Below are 19,526 nucleotides of genomic sequence, written 5' to 3'. Positions count from 1 at the left end.
GTCAAGATCTTACAGGTTTTTTTTAAAGGTGAACAGCTTTAAAATCAAAAGCTCCAAAAAGTCTAGGCAATGTTTCCTGACATTTTTTAAGTTCAAAGTACAGAAACCAAAATCTTAACAGCATTGCCCTAACTACCTCCAGGAATGGCTGCAGAATTTCTCATGGTTACTCCATTAGCTTTCTTTTTTCACTGTGAAATATCAGCAAAACACCGTTTCTGGAACACTTTCTCTGTTTTTAATTTCCTTCTAGAAACAAAAAAAAGCTTAGACTAGGTAGGTAATTTCTAGCTTGCATGGTTTCTCTCTGAGAGTCCTAAAGAATTAGTTGCCTGGAGGGAAAGAAACACCAGCAACAACTTTCTGTAACAGTGCTGCATCTAAAACGAGGTATAGTAGATTAGAATTTTACTGCTTTGAAACTCTTTTTTCAAAGGTGAATGTGTATTTTAAAAAACTCTCGAGCGCTGTTACATTAAGATTCGTATTAGTATTGTGAACAAGAGCTTTTCTTAAAAAAACGCCCTATTTTTGGATGTTTCTAAAATAAAATCAATACAAGCGATTTACCTTTCTTGGTTGTTTTGATTTTTTAAAAAAGCCTTTCACACTTTGGTTGGATTATTGCTACATTTATAATCACTAAACAACATAAAGCCAGTGTTGTTACAATCCACACTGATCTAAGGCAAAAGAATTTGTTACTAAGAAGAGTGATTCACTGTCTTCAGTTGTGTGTCTTATTCTAGGACAAACTCCTGCAGAACACTACCGCTGGCATCATTCTGCCACAAAAATCAGCTATTTACTCTTCCTGTTTCCCATCTTTAGCCAGTTAGTCCACCTGAGGACCTCCATCCCTGTCATGCAACAGCTCGGTTTCTTTAAGGGTGACTGGTGGCGTGCTTGTTCTTCAGAAGACCGAGCAGACAAGTATTTGGGGTTTCAGCCCTGAACGCAGTCCCGCCAAGTGGAAGCAAACACAGAATCCCTCCCCATCATCACAGCTGTATCCAACCTTGATGGTTTTGTTTTTACAAAACACTTTAAGGACTTATCTGTCAGTCTTCATTACAGACTGGATGCTCACAGAGGACATGGGTAACATGCCTCTTTTCTCCAAACGTGAAAAATTTCATTTTAATTAAATTAGCTGATACTCAAGCTTTGCAGTACTTTGTATTTGGAAAGCCTCATGAAAAAAAAAAAAGTACCTTTGGGCAGTGCTACAGCCTCCACACAGATCTGTTGCATAGAACCGTTTTATCAAAAACTCCAGTACTTACGCGTCAGGGGAAAAACGTTATTTCCAGCAATGTACTTAGAATTTAGCTATTTTTACTTCATAAGCAGTTCCACACAACTCTTAAGTGCTGCTTGTATATGTTTCATTTTATGAATTGTAGGGCATTGCTCTTTCAGGAATCTATGTCAAAGACAGTTCTTGAGATGTATTTCAAATTTAAGCATCTATCTTCAAAGGTCAAGCACCTGCACTGCTAAGGAACAGACACTGTAAAGATTAACTGTATCTTGATTTACTTCAAAAGAGTAGTTTTAAGGCTTGGGAAAGCCTGGAATAATTGTGCCATTCAATATAAGCTATGGCTCCTGCTCAGAGAGCTTAGGGTAAAGCTTTGTTGGAGATCTTATCCCTGTTTTAGGGGAACATTTCCCTTTACCTAGGGAGAAATTTATTTGAGCATTCCGCTTTTGGCTGTGCTTGCGACTTGCAGCAGAGCTGTGGCAGTACTGACCAGGGACACTTCAACTGGAAGTGGCTCCTTCCACAGCTCCAGACGCTCCCGGAGGCAGAGGAGCCCTCCCTCGTTCCTGGAGGTCAGGCTCATTTGTTTCTGCGGCCTGGAGAGAAACTCCCTCCTGCTATTACCAGCGTGTGGTCAATCAGCTCTCATCTGAGAGCAGGACACCCACGCGTGCCACTATACACGCGGTGCAAGCCAGCTAACGCCTTCCCTGCTCACTGATGAGGAACAAGCTGCCAGCTCCCCCACCGCGATTTAAACCACACATTGCAGAAAGACAAAGCAGAAGGATCGGCTTTTAATGCCCACTGAAAGAAACAGTCCCGGGTTTGCGGGCGCAGGCCAAGTCTCTCCCACCACCGCTCACGGCAGCGGCTCCCTAGCGCACGTAGTTCTTGGGGAAGAGCTGGAAGAGCTTGCCTTCCTGCGTGGGCTCGAAGCCGTACTTCTGCAGGTCGTTGGGGTCGAAGGCGCCTTCCTTCACGTCCTTCTCGATGCGGGGCGCCACCACCTCGCTGAAGAGCAGCTTGGCCGTCAGCGGCGGCTCGGAGCCCTCGGGGGCGCGGTACGAGACGTAGGGCTTGAGCTTGAAGCCCGCCAGGTCGGGGACGACGAACTGCGGCACCATCTCCTTGACGAGGAGGAACTTCTTGCTGGAGGTCAGCACGCCCAGCTTCTTGGCCCCGCGGCCCTTGTTGTGGCTCCGGGGGCCGCGCTTGCTGGTGAACGGGGACATGCGGTCGGCGCCTCGCACCAGCCCGCGGGCCAGCTGGGCCAGCAGCCCCATGCCGGGCTCCTCCGGCCCCTCAGGAAGCGGCGGGACGGGGGAAGGCGGCGCCGGGCTGAGGGCTCCGAGCTCCGACCCCCGGCTCCGCCGCCGCCGCCTCCCAGCAGCGCGCGGCTCCCCTCACACAGCCCGCACCCGCACCCCGCAGCACCTCCCGCTCCCACTGGCCGGAAGGCGCTGGCCAATCCGCGCCGCCTATCTTAGCCTGCCCTCGGCGCGGGGCTGGAGGGGGCCAACCAGCAGCGAGGAGGCCGGCTGGGTGGGCGGGGCTTGCCGCTCCCCTCAGCGGCGGGGGCGGGGGCGGGCGAGGGGGCGGGGCCGGGCCTGGCTTCGGCCCCGTTCGGCCCCGTTCGGCCCCGTTCGGCCCCGTTCGGCCCCGTTCGCAGCGCGGGGCCGCGCGGGGGCTCCCGGCGGTGCCGGTACCGGTGCCGAGCCCCCCGGCCGCCGCCTGCCTGCCTGCAGCGAGGCTTTCCGGTGGGGAGCGTAGCGGAGAAGCGGAGCTTTCACAAAAAGCAGCCCCGGCTTGGGGCAGGTGGGCGCTGCGCGGCCCCCCCCCCGCGGTTTCGGGTTTGTTTTTTGCCCCAAAACGAGCGCGGGGGGCGGGGGGCGGGGGCAGGGCGCGGTCGCTCTCGTCGCTGAGCTCGCCTTCTTCCCTCAGGGGCCCCGGCACCGGCAGGCATGGACGAAGAGGAGGGCAACAGCAGCAGCCTGGAGGTACGGGGGGCTCCTGTCGGCTTTTGACGTTTTTATCTCGCAGCGTTTCCAGGACCCGAAGCCCGGCGTGCCTCGCCTGGCAGCGTCCGAGTAACGTCGTTCCGTGCGGTGTTACTCTGGGAGAGCTTTTCCTCACGGGGGTTTTAACCTTCCAGACGTTTCGGGATCGGTCCCGCTCTTGGTGGATTGTACTTCATCATTTTTCACTTTGTTTTTCCCCCAAGCCGCTCGCTCTGTGCTTCGTCTTCTCAGCCGTCAGCAGCATGACGCGGTTCCTACGTGCCTTGCGCTTGATCATAAATAAGCAGCTCACAGTCCATCGGGGCACTTGTCGCCTTTCCTGTAATGACACACAGGGCCCGCGATAGGAAATAGTCCTTGTTGGAACTCAAAGCTACGTACGGTGTGCTCATAGGCAGGTAAAAGGTGTTTTCTTGTGCAAATCCAGTATCTGTAGTCAAACTGTAGGCGTGTGGCCAGGTGTGCCCCTGAGCCACAAGGAAGTCTGGTGTTCGGAGGAATTCTAATTTAAGGTCCTGCTTTCTGCGCCGGCGGAGGCTTTGCACCCCTCCCTGTGCGGGGCACGGCTCCCTGCTTACCTTTGATTGCAATGCAAAGCTCCTAAGTTCTCGCTGGAGCTGCTTGCTCTGTGCTCGGTACTCTGGATGGGTGTGAGCGTTACTTACGTAGCTCTGTATTTTTATCTACTGTGAAATTTTCATTACGAAAATGAGAATTAAACCTCGGGGAAAAAGCAGACAAATTGTTTTCACGTCAACGCATACTCGTAGCCTATCACGGCTATATTTTCCAGTGAAGTGCCGGTCTTCTCAGGGATGTTCAAAACAAGTTTTGTGTCTGAGGGTTGTCTGAAGGCTTCTGAGGACTCCGTGAGGTCCTTGAATGCAGGTGCTGGTAGTGGAGGCTGCGTCCTGCAGCCTTGGGATGTTGCGGCTGTGCAGGGCTGGTGATTTAAGAATTTCACAGCTGTTCCAGGGGCTGTCTTCTTATGAAGAACTGCTTACATGGCTCGGGTGCCTGTGAGGTCACATCCTGCTTGTTGGCTTTCCCTGCCGTTCCCAAAGGATCACCGGTGCTTGAAAGTCTCCCCATGCTGTGGGGGGAATGTTGTTCACGCTGCTGTTGGTAATAAACCATATATGAGCCTCTCAGTCTCTCCCGGAGGTCTGAATTTTTTCTTTCCCATACTGACTTTTTGTACTGTGATAGGAGGGCTCTGCGTGTGCGTGTTTTGGTTTGTCGTGAATTTGTTTCTTCTCACGTAGCAGCAATGTGACTGTCAGTTGGCAACTCCTGTTTTCCGTGTTATTTGAGCTCGTACAGGCCTGGATAGTAGCAGAACTGTGCATAACCCTGACGCTGTCAAGGAGAAACAAACTAAGTGACCACAACTGACTAATATTGCGAACTCACTGGCTGTGCCAGTCTGTATTGGTGGCTAACAGCTTTTCAACGTTTTTTTTTATTGTGACTTTTCACTGCCATCCCACTAATAACAGTCCGGCACTGATAACAGCGATAGTTCGAGGATGTTGGGAACGTTGTTGGTACGCTGCATTAAAGCAGCCTCAGAAGATAAAATCTCATCTGCAAGCATCGGCTGGTCAGGCACTGCAAACCCGGAATGAACTTTGATGAGGGAGACTGTCGTGGTTTGGTGACTCTCAGCGTGCACTTGCAGTTTTCTTTTGGTTGCAAAGCTAAATTAAGACATCATCCAAGTCTGGAACTGAGGGCAAAAATTGGGACCGAAAAATAAGATTCAAGTACTTGTAAGGTTTGAGTCAGACTTAAGACTTGCTGGCTGGTGTGTTCTTATACTCTTTTTGGTTTCCTACTTGCTCCTAATATTTGGTTTGCTTTTTACCTCCGCTCAGGTAAGTTTTGAGCTGTCAAACTTACAGCTTTTATAACTTCCACATTTTTTTCCCAGAATAACAACAGTCAGGATAGGTTCCAGAACTGTATACCTGAGTTAGAGCTTTTACCCACGTGCATATCTTCCTGGTTTACGCTGAATTTCATCTGCCACTTTATTGCTTATTTTCTTAGTCTCATAAAAACGTAAAGTTCCACTCTTGTCCTTATTGCTCTGAGTAACATAGTCATCAAAAAAAAAAAAAAAGCTATCACCTCACTGTTTGACCCTGTTTTAGCATGGTTTAGGAACTGACACCAATATAGAACTCCAGTACTGGCCCCTCCCCACTGAATGTGTTGTGTTTCAAAGTGGGTGATGGTTGAAAGAAAGACATTGGAAAATATAATCAGGTTGTACTGTGTATGGCAGGGCAGACACTGAGATGTTTTTATGGAGGCTTTTTGCCTGTTGTGGGAAACTAATTTCACTTTCCTTTTGGTGCTAGGCTGTGTTACCAGCAGGTGGAACACGAATTCTTCAATTTGTAGAAGACAGAATACAGACTACTATGGTAATGTACAGCTTTAATCAACTGGATGAAAGATTGCGTGTGCATAAATAGTGTGCACTTGCTTGTAAGCTCCAAGAACTCTGCTTTGTCAAAGTTGAAGTCTGAGTAGACTGAGAGGAATTTTTGTTTCCTTATTGTTGCTGTGCATGAGGCAGGAATTAATTCCTCTTATTTCATCACTTGTATATTTAGCTCATCAGCTCATAGATCTTTGGGGGAAGAATGCTGAATATTTCGCATATAAGCTTATGAAGCACAGATATAATTTATATTTAAACTTCTTGAATCTGTGATGTTTTAGTTAAAACTCAAATATTTATGAATGTGCTTGATATTCAGGCCACTTACTGAGCTAAGTGTTCTCCAAAACATAAAATAACTTTCAACTACAGAAGTCGTTAATTTGTTTCCCCTGTAAATTCTTCCCACAGCTGACTGGAATTGCAATCGGAGCTGCAGTTGCTTTGCTCCTGATAGGGATTGTTGTGATTGTCATCTACAGAAGAGTGAAACAGTCTAGTAAGTACTCAACAACAATGTTGAAAAACAGTTTTCGCAGTATTTTTTCTCAGTAACCTTCAGTATTTTTGTAGCATTATGTGGTAAATTCTGGGTCAATTTGCAATAACTGCTTGCTGTGAAGGTAGTGGCCTCTGCAGAAAAAAAGCTTTAACAGGATAAAGAACTTGTGTTGATACACTTACCCAGCTCTGAATGTCAAATTCATAACTGTCTTGTGCAAGACACTGGAGACTTTTGTTTCTCTAGTGTATGGTAGCCTTAATGTCACTTGGCTTACAAATAATTTCAAGCCTGCTGTGATTTCACTGTTAAAATAATGAGACAAGTGAACTGGAGGCTTCCTTTTGTGATATTAAAGTCCCCTGATCTCTCTACCTGTTTAGAGAGCCTTTTTACCTCCCCCAGTGATTAGGTGGAGCCTTAAGCTAGCTCATCCCTAGTCTGGCTTGGCTAACCGGAGCTGAATCGTGAGATGTCTTGTGCTGGTTTGAATTCGAAGTGCTGGCCACAATAGTTTGCTTCGTAGCAGACAGGAACTGTGGCTATTATGGAAGTAACAAAGCTGACAACTCGTGCTTAGTCTTCTTTCTGCCTGTAACATAAAGCTGCAGATGGTTTCTGATGGGAAACTTCTCTGTTTTAGAACAACTTCAACCACACGTGCCTCAATACAGATTTCGCAAGCGAGACAAAGTGATGTTCTATGGGCGGAAGATCATGAGAAAGGTAAGAACGTTTGGCACGGTTGGAGGGACGTAAAGATTAAAATCCAGTTTAGGAGGTCTGGTAAATTTTGAAATATTTCACTTGCTTAGTCTGGCTCAGGATCTTTGACCTATTAAACTTCCCTGAAATTTTGGGGATGTGTCAGAATTCCTGGAATTTTGCCAGAATTGCGAACAGAACAGCACAGGCTTCTCTTTCTGATTAAACCTTACCTCCTTCATGAATATTTTCAGACATCAAGGAATAGTGGTGAATCAAAGAATACTCCTCTATGGAATTGATGGTTGATTGTCTATAGTAATCTACCTATCTTTTTCTATATTTAGAATTATATTCAAGATATTCAGTGTCTATATTAAGGATTGTCCTTTTCAGATAACGGCTTCTAGTGCGGTCCTTATGTTCAAAGCTGACACCGTCTTTCCCATGTTAGGAGATGGCCAGTCTATTTGGGGAGCACGTACTTAGATTTATCTTTCTGCAGTCTACCTATGAAGAGCGCTAACCACTTCAATGTATGAGCCCTTGTTTTCTTGAATTGCAAATAAGACTTTCAAACTATAATTACAGACTATTCCAGAGGGCTTTATCCAGTGATTGAACTTTGCCTTAGATTGCAGCAAGGAATGTTATGTGTGCCCTAGGTTTCCTGTCCTGATGTTGTTTGTGCCCTATTATTCTAAAATGTCTCTTTGAATTTTCTATCAGTCAGAGGTCAGTTCCTGCATGGGATCTAGTTTGACTCTGGCTGATCAATTGGTTAAATCCTTAAAGTCTATGGCTGCCTTTCTGATACTTAGTTCTCTTTTTTTTTTTTTTTTTTTTTTTTTTTATGTGTGTCTTTACAGTTTCACTTTGTCTTTTTCACTTGTAACAAGAAGGTTTGAACAGACATTTCCTGTGACTAACTAGGCTAGCCTTGGTAGGCATCCTAGGTTTTCACCACTGATGGTCTGGTTTTCAGTTAACTGAGGACGTTAATGTTCCTGCCTTGCTTCCCTTGAGGCTGTTTAGTGTGTGCTGAACGTGAGATTCTTTTTTCCCCCGATCGACAGTACCACCATGGCCCAAAGAACTAATCTTTTCAGAGGAGGAATGAATGGCTATGTCAGCGCAGAGATGTGCAAGCTTGTAAGAAAACCAAACGCGATAGGACCTGGGTGTCGAGGTGACTTCCTTGCTCAACACTATCTGTGCCAAAGTCTGTGTAGCAACTTCTTGGAGTTTTAGTACATACAATGTTATTGAGAGAGCCCCTTTGGAAAGCTGCATCTTACTCAGATGGGGACTCTGAACTCTTTTCAGAGTAGCAAATGGTTATTGTCTGCTTGTAGTCAGATACAAATGGCTGGTGGAAGAAAAAGGCAACTTAGTCCTGACTGCGATGTGTGCTCCCTGCCCGCTGTCCTGCGGAGTCAGATCCAGGGTGCGGGTCTGGGGGGGTCCCCGGCCCGTGGGACCTGCGAGGCAGGAGGGGGCTGGAGCGGCCCCTTCAGGACCACCGGCAGAGTGGGGCTGCAGGCGTCCTCGCTGTCTGTGGGACAGCCTGCTCGAGTCCAGCTGTGTGCTCACACAGACACTGCGTAACAATGCGTAGAGAAATAAGGTACGGATAAATAACCTTGCTTTGTCAGACACCGCTTGTGGGGGATCGCTTCCTCTTGCGGGCTGCCGCAGCCCTCTGCCTCCTGCGCTTTGCTCAGATGAATTCAGATATTTGGGATTGATGATAGACACTGCTGGTTTTAAAACTGAGCGTTGTTCTTGGACTGTGCTTCTGAAATTCATAACTTCAGAATTTTCATATTGTCTGACATGTTTATATAAAGCTGCCTAGAATTTCACATGGTAAAATCATTTTGGTTTTGGGGGGGGGTTGGAGGGGTTTAGACCTTGCCTTTTGCTTTTGCTCCCAAATGAGAGATATAGAATATTGCAAACTGCTGTTTGAAGTGAAATACTTCATGCATTTTTGGTAAAATGCCAAGCTTTTACTCATTAAAAAAAAAAAAAAAAGAAAGAAAAAGGAAAAAAGTCTCCAAACTAATTGAAGATTTTTTTATTTTTTTTTATTTTTTTTTTGGTGAGGAAAGTAGTAATACTTTGGTTATTAATGAGGTTATTTTCTTGGTCTTGCAGTTGTTGCAATTCTCCAGAAGGTGGCACTTAGTTACTGTGAAAAGGAAGCAAAAGGCCGGCTGCATGTCTGTGTTGCTGTTTGTCGCCAGTTGAAAAATGAATCAGGCCCTGGTGTGTTAACATCAGACTGCCAAAGGAATACTGGAACTTTAAATGTTACTTCTCAGCCTGACGTTGGGTGTTCCTAAGTGAGAATTGTATAGCTAAGGGTTTCTTTTCTTCACTGCCATCCATTACCACTGTAGTGGTTGCTTTTCAAGATCAAAATATACTCTGCTTTATGTCCAGAAAGAAAGTGATCCTGAAATAGGTGTTGTTCCAGTCCTCAAAGTCTTATATTGCCTCATTCTACTCATGTTCTAATGACCTGGTAGGTAAGTCGGATCTTTTGCAGGGTTGGAACTAAGGTTTTGTTTTTAGTAAATGTTTCTGGTTTTGTTACTTCCTCCTAGGTTACAACCCTTCCAAACTCTCTGGTTGGGAACACTGTGCCTCGCCAAAGGATGCGGAAGCGGGCAAAAGTTTTAAATTTGGCAAAAAGGTACTTGGGCTCTTGGGAAGGGGAGAATTCATGCGATGGGTGCTGTTGTGTGTTTGTTGTGTTGCGTGTGGTGGCGGTGTTTTGTTTTGCCTGTGTGTATGGGGTGTGGAACCAATCCCTAGCACAGTGTTTTTCCATTGCTGCTGTTTTTCACAATCCTTTGGTCTCCCAGCTGGGCATTGGCCTTGCATTCTGCTGGGAAGTTTGTTGAAATGGAGTGGGTGTGCCTGCAGCATTGTCTGTAGCTTTGCTGAAGAAGGCAGGAAGGGAGCAGTCGGAGAGTGGAACACTGCTGTTTTATCTATTTGATAATGTGTAACTTGGTATAGTGTGCTTTTGGTATTGCACTCAGCCTATGGTGCCCGTGTACAGCTGGCTGCTAAGACAGATGAGATGCCACCCTGACCTTCTGGTGTTTTGATTTGTAGGATTCTGCGTATCAAGAAAGAGTGTCCAACTCTGCAGCCCAAGGAACCACCTCCCTCTCTGCTAGAGGCAGATCTGACAGAATTTGATGTAAAGAATTCCCATTTGCCATCGGAAGTCCTATACATGCTTAAAAACGTTAGGTAATGTTAAATGGAAAGATAACTTTATTTGCTTTTGATGGATATTCAAGTGATATAAATATTCTTGCTGCCTCATTTAAAGCCTTAAAATTTATCTCTGTGTGGTCAGAGTATTGAAACAGTTGAAAGAAACTTCACCTGAGCATGATGAAAAAGTTAAATAGTTTCCAAATTTCTAGAAACTAAGAAAATACTGGAGTGCGTTAAAAAGAAAATAGCGTGGGATGGGGGAGACAGTTTAGTGCCTAAATTTGGAGATAGTAAGATTTTTCTAATGTGAACAGATTTTTGTTAGTGCATTTTTAAAATTCCCTTTAGACCGTATCTGACCATTTTTTGTGCAAACGTTGTCATAATTAGTAAATACTAATTGGCTGCCATATTGACAACTTGCTAAACTGCGGAATTTTTTACTTGTCTAGCTAAAAAGGTTACAAATAAAATCAAAGCCAACTTAATCTCCACAGCCCTCTGGAGGGGTGATAGGAAGGTCATTGTGCCAATTCAGTTAAGTGTTGATATTGCTGCCAAAGCAAAAAGGAAGAGTTTCCGATCTGGACCTTTGGTTTTGTTTTCATATGTTATTTTTTTTTTCCTGTTACAATCTAATTTAGTCCCGGAGGTCATACATAATAGATGTTTTGGTACTCTAATAAAATTACTTTGGTACTGTAGTAAAACTACTATTTAAGTCATCTAAGCTTTCTCCTGTGGAATTCTGACGTCCTATGACTAATTGATGTTGCAGAAGAATTAGACTGATTGATCGTGTTAAGTGTGAGCTAATGGAGCTATATGGAAGGCTCTTCTGGTGCTGTGCACAGAATGCTTAGTTTTAAGATGGAGATTTCCGTCTGCCTGGTGGTGACTAACTAGTTTCAGTGTCACAGGAGTCCAGTTGCACGTTGCCTGCAGGAGGTGGTACAAATTTACAAGGATACAATGATGGGATTTTTTTTCCTTCAGTATTTCTCATGTGTTCTGGTTACATTGGGGTAGCTGTACTACATGGGAAAGTTACAAAGGGTAGCTTTTGTCATACAATGTGTAAATCTGTTGTGGGTTTTTATATTTCTTCCCCTTGAAAAGACATGTTAGCATTTGCTTGATGAAGACTAGGTCTACTTCCTTTTGAACCTGCTGGCATTGTTTGGTGTGATGTTCAAAAAGGAACTCCAGTATTTACACTTCTCAGCATTTTACAGCACTCCTGCATTTCTGTCTTGGTGACTTACGCACTAGGAAATGCCAGACCATTGTACTGCTGTGCTACAACTTCCTCTAAGGTCTTTTGTGAGGGCTTTGGTGATTTAGGAAGGATTTTCCAAGGGTGGTGACAGCTTTAGGTTTCCCTTTGCATAGAAGGGGGGAAAAAGCTAATATTTCATTTTCTTTCCTGCAGGGTCCTTGGTCACTTTGAGAAGCCTCTTTTCCTGGAACTGTGCAAGCACATGTTTTTTGTGCAGTTGCACGAAGGTGAATACATCTTCCGTCCTGGGCAGCTTGATAACAGCATCTATGTTGTGCAAGATGGAAAGTTGGAAGTTTGCATTCAGGAAAACGTAAGAATAAACTAAGTCATAGTTCTTGAGATAAATCTCTTGGTATAGCATGTGTGTTGGCATGAATTATTAAGCATTGATTAAACTTACGTTTGAATCATACTGATTTTAGTAAAGACTGCTTCCAACCCATCAGGGCCGTGATATTTCAAGGTGAAGGTTTTGAGCTGTGGTCCACCATGTGTTAGAAGAGCGAGCTAAATGCAGCAGTTATGGGGCATTCTGAAATAACCTCACATACTCTGGCCACATAGTTACTGCGGGAGATTGGGGTGCAAGACTGGCTTTGCATACTGTTGGAAACATCCTCATTTTGGATGATGGTTATATAAATTAGGGGTACAGAATAGGACAGTGTCAGTAGAAGAGACCAAGTGATGCTGTGCTCCAAAATATTTTAGCCTGCTAGTTAAGGGGCTTGCCTGGAAGGTGGCAGACCCAGATTCACTTTTGGGTAGACAAGGAAAAGAAACGATAGCTTGTATTGTGGGTGAGTCTTAAAACATTAAGTGCAATCCATTGCAATCCATTCTGCCCATTTGGATTACTTTTTTTTTTAATTATTCTTGACTGAACTTTTCAAGTTTAATTCAGTTTTGGTGGCTGAAAATGCATTTGCTAGGGTTTCTAATGACCTAAAATTTTCTGATTTCTATATATACTTTTGTGCTGGTTTTACTTGGGTGGGCAGTCGAGCTCAACCACAGCCGCTCTCTCACTCCCCCTCCTCAAAGGGGAGGGGGAGAAAATACGTTGCAAAGGGCTCAAGGGTTGAGATAAGGATGGGGAGATCCCGCAACAATTATTGTGATGGGCAAAACAGACTCAGAGTAGGGAGATAGTAAGATTTATTGCCTATTACTAACAAGCTAGAGAAGTGAGAAACAAAGGAAAGAAACCAAAAACGCCTTTTCCCCATCCACCCTCTTCCACCTCCTCCCCCTGAGTGGCACAGGGGAAGTGGGGAATGGTCTGTGGTCAGTCTATAGCGCTTCGTCTCTGCCGCTCCTTCTTGGTCACTCTCTGCCCCTGCTCCATGGGGGGTCCCTCCCACGGGATGCCGTCCTTGCTGACCTGATCCTGCGTGGGCTTCCCACAGAGAGCAGCTCTTCAAGAACTGCTCCCCTATGGGTCCGTACCATGGGGTCCATCCATCCTCCAGGAGCAAACTGCTCCAACCTGGGTCCCCACGGGCGGCAGCTCCCCCCAGACCCCTGCTCCTGCGTGGGCTCCTCTCCACGGGCTGCAGCTCCGGCCCGGGGCCTGCTCCTGCGGGGGCTCTCCATGGGCCGCAGCCTCCTCCAGGCCACATCCACCTGCTCCAGCGGGGGCTCCTCCACGGGGGGGCTGCAGCGTGGAGATCTGCTCCGTGTGGGACCCATGGGCTGCAGGGGGACAGCCTGCTCCACCAGGGGCCTCTCCACAGGCTGCAGGGGAACTTGTGCTGCGTGCCTGGAGCACCTCCTGCCTCCAGCTGCACTGACCCTGGGGGCTGCAACGCTGGTTCTCACTCCTCTCTCTCCCAGCTGCTGTTCCCCAGCAGTTTTTTTCCCCCTTTCTTAAATCTGCCTCACAGAGGCGCATACAATGTTGCTTGTTGGCCCAGCTCTGGCCAGGAGTGGGGCCCTTACCTAACACGGGGCAGCTTCTGGATGCTTCTGGATTCTTCTCGCAGAATCCAGCCCTATGCCCCGCCTCCCGCTACCAAAACCTTGCCACATAAACCGACTACAGCTTTTCCCTTTTTTCTGTTTTACTGCTTATTGATATGTAATCTTTTAATAAAGGGAGCTAATTCTGTTTCAGAGTGAAGAAAGCTTTTTTGTTTTTCTTTGTTACATAGCAAAGACAAGTGGGTGACATCTACCCCTAGACAAAAGAGGCTTGTAGTTTCCTTTAATTTATCACTTCCTGAACTGCACTGGAGTGTCTTTGAATGTCTTGTGGTTTTCCTGCTGTCTATTAGAATGGTGGTTTGCAATCTGTGTGATGTGAATTAGCACACTTCCATCAGAGCAGAGAGAAGACTAGCATCCAAGTTCTAATGGGGGACCATTTCTGTTAGGGCTGTTCAGACTATCTGGAAGAATGACAGCAAGTTAAGCTATCTAAAACACTCTGTATATGCCATATATACGCATCTGTGAGCCTACAGTAATCTTCTATCCTACACTTGCAGGATGGAACAGAAGTGGTTGTTAAGGAGGTGCTGGCAGGAGACAGTGTCCACAGCCTTCTCAGCATTCTAGATGTTATCACGGTAAGTTCTTGAATGTGCAGGTTTCCTGCAGTGCTGTTTTATGTCCTTGAGCCTGGTGTGGGGGGAGAAGTAAACTTTCAACATTACTAGGAAAGAATTGGAGCAGCTAAAGTTTCTTTAACCAGTCCTTTTTCTCCTTTACAGCTGTAAACTGGTTGTGAAAAATGCATGCTTAACAGTGTAACACTGGCTATTTCTCAGCAACTTTTCTGCTAAACATCAGGGTTTGAATCTTTCATTTATGTCTGGAAAAACTGAGGTATAGTTTTTGATTTGCTCAAGGTCACAAGGAAGTCAGGAGAACGACCAGGTTAGGGCCCAGAATTCCTGGATTTTATATGGTTTGACTTATTACTTAACAAATTTGTTTTTATTTAGTCCAATGAAAATAATCTGACGGTTGTTATTATTGTAATTATACTGTGAAACCACTTGATGGATTTAATTTTTTCCTAATATGTTGATGTTGCTAGTGGCCATCTGAAGGTTGTGCTCTGTAGCAAGCAATAGGATGAGCTAAGTGCTAGCTGGTTGCACAAGTTAGCAGTGTGGATTTTGTTTCAGGTGGAATTACAGAGATGGGTTTTCTGAAACTGTCACAGCATATCTTGTTTAGGAATGCCTAAACTGAAGGTGGTGGATTCATCATCTTCAATAACATGCAAGCACTTGAGTGCTTACTTGGAGGGTGTTGGTAGCTGAGATTAAGATGAAAATCTAATCAATAAGTTGTTCATATTTGACATCGTTTCTCTTATATTTGTCTGTTTCCTTTCATTAAATAGTATCCTCATCATACATGTGAGTTTTAATGATTCTGTAGTGTTCTTTGCCACTTCTAGATGAAAGCAGATACTCCGTATTTATGTGTGTGTGTATAAATAAAAATTTCCATTAAACCTGTTGAAAGTAATAACAATTTTTAAGCTAGGACACGCTTTCTTCTGTAGAAAGCAATGGCAAGTAAATAATTTGGACTGTGCAAGTCTGCTGCTTGCTGTCAAATCCATACTAATAGCAGATTCAGAGGTATCTTTGCCATTGATGCTTCCAACAGTAAATTGTCTTAAGGACAGTATCCTAAAGAGCAGGACCACCATGGAGAACCTGAATACTAATCATACTCTTTTCCTGTATTCTTCTACAAAAAGAATTTAATGTTCTCTTCAATGTTGATTTTCTGTTGCACTTTTTTATCAGGGTGGTTGTCATTCATTTCTCTTTTTATTTTCATTCTATCATTTTTTCTTCATTCTTATTAGTTATGCCAGTAGTGAATCAGAATAGAAGAATTATTGAAAGTCTGATTAAAAGGCGCTGGTAGTCTGCAGAAGAGTATAAAACCAAGAACCTTGCACACTTTCTTTCTAAAGTAACTCGTTCTAATTTATTTTGTGCTACTCCCTCTTTTCTTTCTTGTTTCCCTGCTTTGTGAACTGATTTATTTTTGTTTTTCCTTCCCACTATGTTTCTTATTCACTTGGGTATAGGAGTAGCATGAAAATGGGCAAGGAGCGGGAAGTAGTATTGATCAAAATAGAGGAGGTTTCTCTGTGGCATTTGGAGGTATTGGATGAGTCTTAGAACTTCTCGTTAAGGGTATGGTATCTGCAGGTTTTACTGTACCACCAAACAGGTGGACCTGAATTGAAGAAAAAATGCTTTCAGAGAGACTTTGAATTGTTTGAGCTGGATTGGTGATTTCTTTGTCTGGTTTTGTGACATATGACATCAGGCTTGTCTCATACTTGGTTGAGAGATGCGCAAAAACGTTGAGGTGGTTGTTAGAAGTGCTGCCATTTGTTGTAGGACCCAAAGGCAGGGCATGTAAGAGGTAATTTTCCTATTTAATTGTCTAATTTTTAAAGTTTTCTTAGATCTACTAAATAGAAATACCATCTCTGAATTAAAAGACTTGTTCTACATTTCAGTTATTCTGAGAACAGATACATGTTGCTTTCTCAAAACTCAGAGGTGAAACTGGAGAATTTGAATCCAGGTAGATGCCAGCCCTTTCATGAGATTTTGGAACAGTTCAGTGTTATAGTTTAATCATCTGACTCTGAATTGATATGGCCTTAAATATTAAAGAAGTCTCTGAACTGGACATTGTTGAAGTCCACACAAGTGTTTTCGGAAGTTGTTGCTGAGTGCTCACCCTACACCTGTCCTTTTTTTCCCATGTTCTATTTCCTGAACAATGAGTTTTTTGTGAGCTACATGGGACAAACAAAGGCTGTGTTTGAGGATGGCTGCTGGCACTACGGGTTTTGCTATTCTTTTGTCTTCCGTGTGAAGATGGCATTTGGAAAACTGTGAGCAGCTGGCGTAGCTGGAAAAAAAAGGAAATAGTCTTGATCAATTGCCAGTGACTGAGGGGCAAAAAATGAAAGGCTGAGGAGTAGAAGAAGCTGGGGAAAAAGGTCACCTGGATAAAAAGGTGAGCCTGCAGGGCTCAAGTTCATTTAAGGGGCAGGAGATAAGATGGGCAAAAGTTGCGCCAGGGGAGGTTTAGGTTGGAAGAACTTCTTTACTGAAAGGGTTGTTAGGCATTGGGATGGGCTGCCCAGGGAAGTGGTTGAGTCACCATCCCCAGAGGTCTTTAAAAGACGTTTAGATGTAGAGCTTAGTGATCTGGTTTAGTGGAGGACTGGTTAGTGTTAGGTCAGAGGTTGGACTGGGTGATCTTGGAGGTCTCTTCCAAGCTAGATGATTCGGTGATTCTATGGGTCATAAGAAGCAATCGATTGTTGCAAGAACTTTGGGTAACATCTTCCTCTGGACTAAACTGGCTCTTCTGGAATCTAAGCAATGGGAATAGGGAGAATGTGCCATATTTTTGGGTACAAAAAGGAGCTATTGCTCCAAGTTGGAGAATGTAAGGCACCTGTGTCTCTACGAGGAGATTTATTTTGGCCCTTGGCTGTCATCTGGATTGAACTACTACTTTAGCTGTGACATTCGTCACCTACAATATTTAATTACTCTGCAGGTCTTAGAACAAGACAGACGTAAATAGTTATCTGCTTTGAGAACAAAAAGTTCTCTCAAAAAACCCCTAGTTTACTACTGATTATAACTTGTGTTCCTTGTGGCCTCAGTGTGTGATTGTAAAATTGCATAATTTAAATGTGATATTCTCCGTGCAGCTGATTACATTACATTTGAAAGAACTGACAATTATGGGACCATTTCCTCTTTCTACTCCTCTGACAGCTTTTAGCATGTTCCAACCCTGTTAGACATGGTGGTTGACTCTTTCAAAGGCAGGCTGCTCTCACGCAGGGATTTCGAAAAGGAAAAATTATATGCTGAAAAACTGGAGGGGTGGGCTGTTCTTTGGAGAAAAAGGCTGCTGCATCATTATCCGTTATTATCCTTAAACTGGTTTTCTCAGAGACTGTCAGCACTGCTCTATCCTCAAACAAGCACTGTTCAGGGGGAAGCCTTTTCTAGGTAGAGTGTAGACTATATAAATGTGATATAACAGTGCTTATTTTGCCCTTTTGAATAACTGTTATGGAACACTGTTAAACTTAATGCTTATCCTTTGTCCAGCAACTAAAGACTTAACAGGCATCTTTAGTTTTTCTTTGTGTATTTCATGTAGAGTTTGGTAGAAAATACAGTTGATGGAAATCATAGTGATCTATATTTAAAAACAGTATCTATCTATCTATATATAGATATAGATATAGATATCTTTTGTCTATAATGAGAATACCAAAGGATGACTTTGTTTAAAGCTGAGCTTTAAACTGACCTGTAAAAGAGGGATGTTACATTTATTTTGGGTACAGTGAAAGCACAGAATTGTCATTTGTTGATTTCTTTATTTCTTTCTTTATTTTTCTTAAAAGAAACTCAGGAAAACTTCGAGAAAGCTTTACACCATAGCTCAAAGATGTTTAAAACTTCAAATCCCTTTGGAACTCAAAATCAAATCTATTAATATCATCCCCAGATTTTATAAAAAGGTCAGCTGAAGTTAGTGTAATTAAGAAATTGGTTCCAATTAATTAAATTTTATTTTAGAATCTGCTTCGTCGTGACTTCCAGACCAGCAAGGCAGACAGAGCTGTAGCTTTATTTTCCAGAGTGGTTACAGTTGTACAAAATGCATCTTATTTGGCGTTCCTATGTGTTTAAGGCAGAAACTGTTTTGCAATGATTGTGTTTAGCTGTTTAATGTCCTTGAAGACTTGCAAATCTTTTCGTTTGTAATCAGCATTTGTGTCTGTGTGCCTAGTGTCTGAAAATTTTGCCTTCTGCTGCTTAGGAGGAATGAAAGGTTCAGAAGCTGTAAGGTGAATGTGAAGTAGAAACTGTATTTCTTCCTTAGTTAATGCTCCATCCCACAAAAGGACTCCTTTTATCTTAAAAATATTGGATAAATAAATGTTTCTAGTATTGGTAAGTGAATTCATGGGTGACAGATATTCTTTTCTGCCTTCACTGTGGGGGTGCAAGGGATGTTGTATGGAGTTTTTTATGCAAGTGTTTGGCAGTAGATTTTTGTGGATATCTGTTCTGACTCAAGGGGAAAGTCCTGAAACATAGGTTTGTCTTATGGTATAAAAATCTGTATTCTACCACTTAGTTTTATCTTTTTTTGGCTTGTTAATTCTTCATCTATTCTTCTAGCAAGCCAGAATGTTACAAACCTGATTTGTATGAAGTAAAGTGAAGCTGTTTGGCTTTGTCATTTGGAATATCATATGTACATGGTGTTCTGTGTTTTTTTTTTTTTTTTTTTTTTTAGGAAACAAGGAGTCTGCCTGTTTTTTGTCATACTGCATTCTCTGCATAAGAACTACTCTTTAATTTTTTTTCTGATTGTGCAAGTCTAGGATTGTTATTGTACTGACGACCAAGTGATTTGCTGCAGATAATAAAATCAGCAAAACCTCTTTTCTGTGATGTTTTGAATAGCTGGGAGTTAAAATACTTTTAAAGCCTGGCTTTGCCTGTAACAAAACTGTGACGGAGTTGATAGACTAGCCAGTTCCCCTTAACCTGATACACCTTCTTGTAGCTCTTATTTCCTCTACCTCTGTCTCTGTTTAATGCTACTGAAATTGCCTGTGTGAATTCACCTGACCATGCTGCCCTCATTACACCAGCTGTAGGTCCTGGAGCATAAGTTCAAGGCTATTTGTGGCCAGATGATGTCTTTCAAGTGTATACAATATCAAAGTAGAAATTTGGGAAGCAATTGGGAAGAACCGTGGCAGGTTATCAGTGGAATAAACTTGTGTCTGACGCTTTCTATTAGGGTCACCCTGCTCCGTATAAAACAGTCTCAGCCCGAGCAGCCGTTCCATCCACTATATTGCGACTTCCAGCGAGTGCCTTTCAAGACGTCTTCCAGAAATATCCTGAAACTCTTGTTAGAGTGGTACAGGTAAGCTGCATTGTTAAGTAGAATTAAAAACCAACAGTGACAACAAAAACAAACAAAACACAGACAAAATCAAAACAGAAAAT

The 19,526-nt window shown here is 43.6% G+C and overlaps 2 protein-coding genes across 4 annotated transcripts in view; one reads left to right on the top strand and one right to left on the bottom strand.

Annotated features, from left to right (window-relative positions):
• Positions 1-2,048: 2,048 nt before the first annotated feature.
• MRPL41 (mitochondrial ribosomal protein L41) lies at positions 2,049-2,553 on the bottom strand. Its single transcript, XM_035564684.2, has one exon. It carries the CDS (start codon positions 2,551-2,553, stop codon positions 2,146-2,148), a length of 408 nt encoding a protein of 135 aa, XP_035420577.1. The 3' UTR covers positions 2,049-2,145.
• Positions 2,554-2,865: 312 nt separating this feature from the next.
• Positions 2,866-19,526, top strand: part of PNPLA7 (patatin like phospholipase domain containing 7) — a 125,881-nt gene continuing 109,220 nt past the window's right edge. The window contains exons 1-10 of one of the 3 annotated variants that reach the window (XM_035564594.2): positions 2,866-3,085; positions 3,212-3,267; positions 5,655-5,720; positions 6,152-6,239; positions 6,886-6,968; positions 9,560-9,648; positions 10,077-10,217; positions 11,620-11,779; positions 13,959-14,039; positions 19,315-19,443. In XM_035564594.2, the coding sequence (XP_035420487.1) occupies positions 3,232-3,267; positions 5,655-5,720; positions 6,152-6,239; positions 6,886-6,968; positions 9,560-9,648; positions 10,077-10,217; positions 11,620-11,779; positions 13,959-14,039; positions 19,315-19,443 (873 nt within the window). In that variant the 5' untranslated portion in view covers positions 2,866-3,085; positions 3,212-3,231. Of the gene's footprint in view, positions 3,121-3,211; positions 3,268-5,059; positions 5,166-5,654; positions 5,721-6,151; positions 6,240-6,885; positions 6,969-9,559; positions 9,649-10,076; positions 10,218-11,619; positions 11,780-13,958; positions 14,040-19,314; positions 19,444-19,526 lie in introns of those variants that run through there. The other 2 variants (XM_035564596.2, XM_035564597.2) reach the window with 2 other exon arrangements.

Source organism: Cygnus atratus, chromosome 19, assembly GCF_013377495.2.
Source record: "Cygnus atratus isolate AKBS03 ecotype Queensland, Australia chromosome 19, CAtr_DNAZoo_HiC_assembly, whole genome shotgun sequence".
Lineage (NCBI taxonomy): Eukaryota > Metazoa > Chordata > Aves > Anseriformes > Anatidae > Cygnus > Cygnus atratus.
This window is presented reverse-complemented; position numbering and strand designations above follow the sequence as displayed.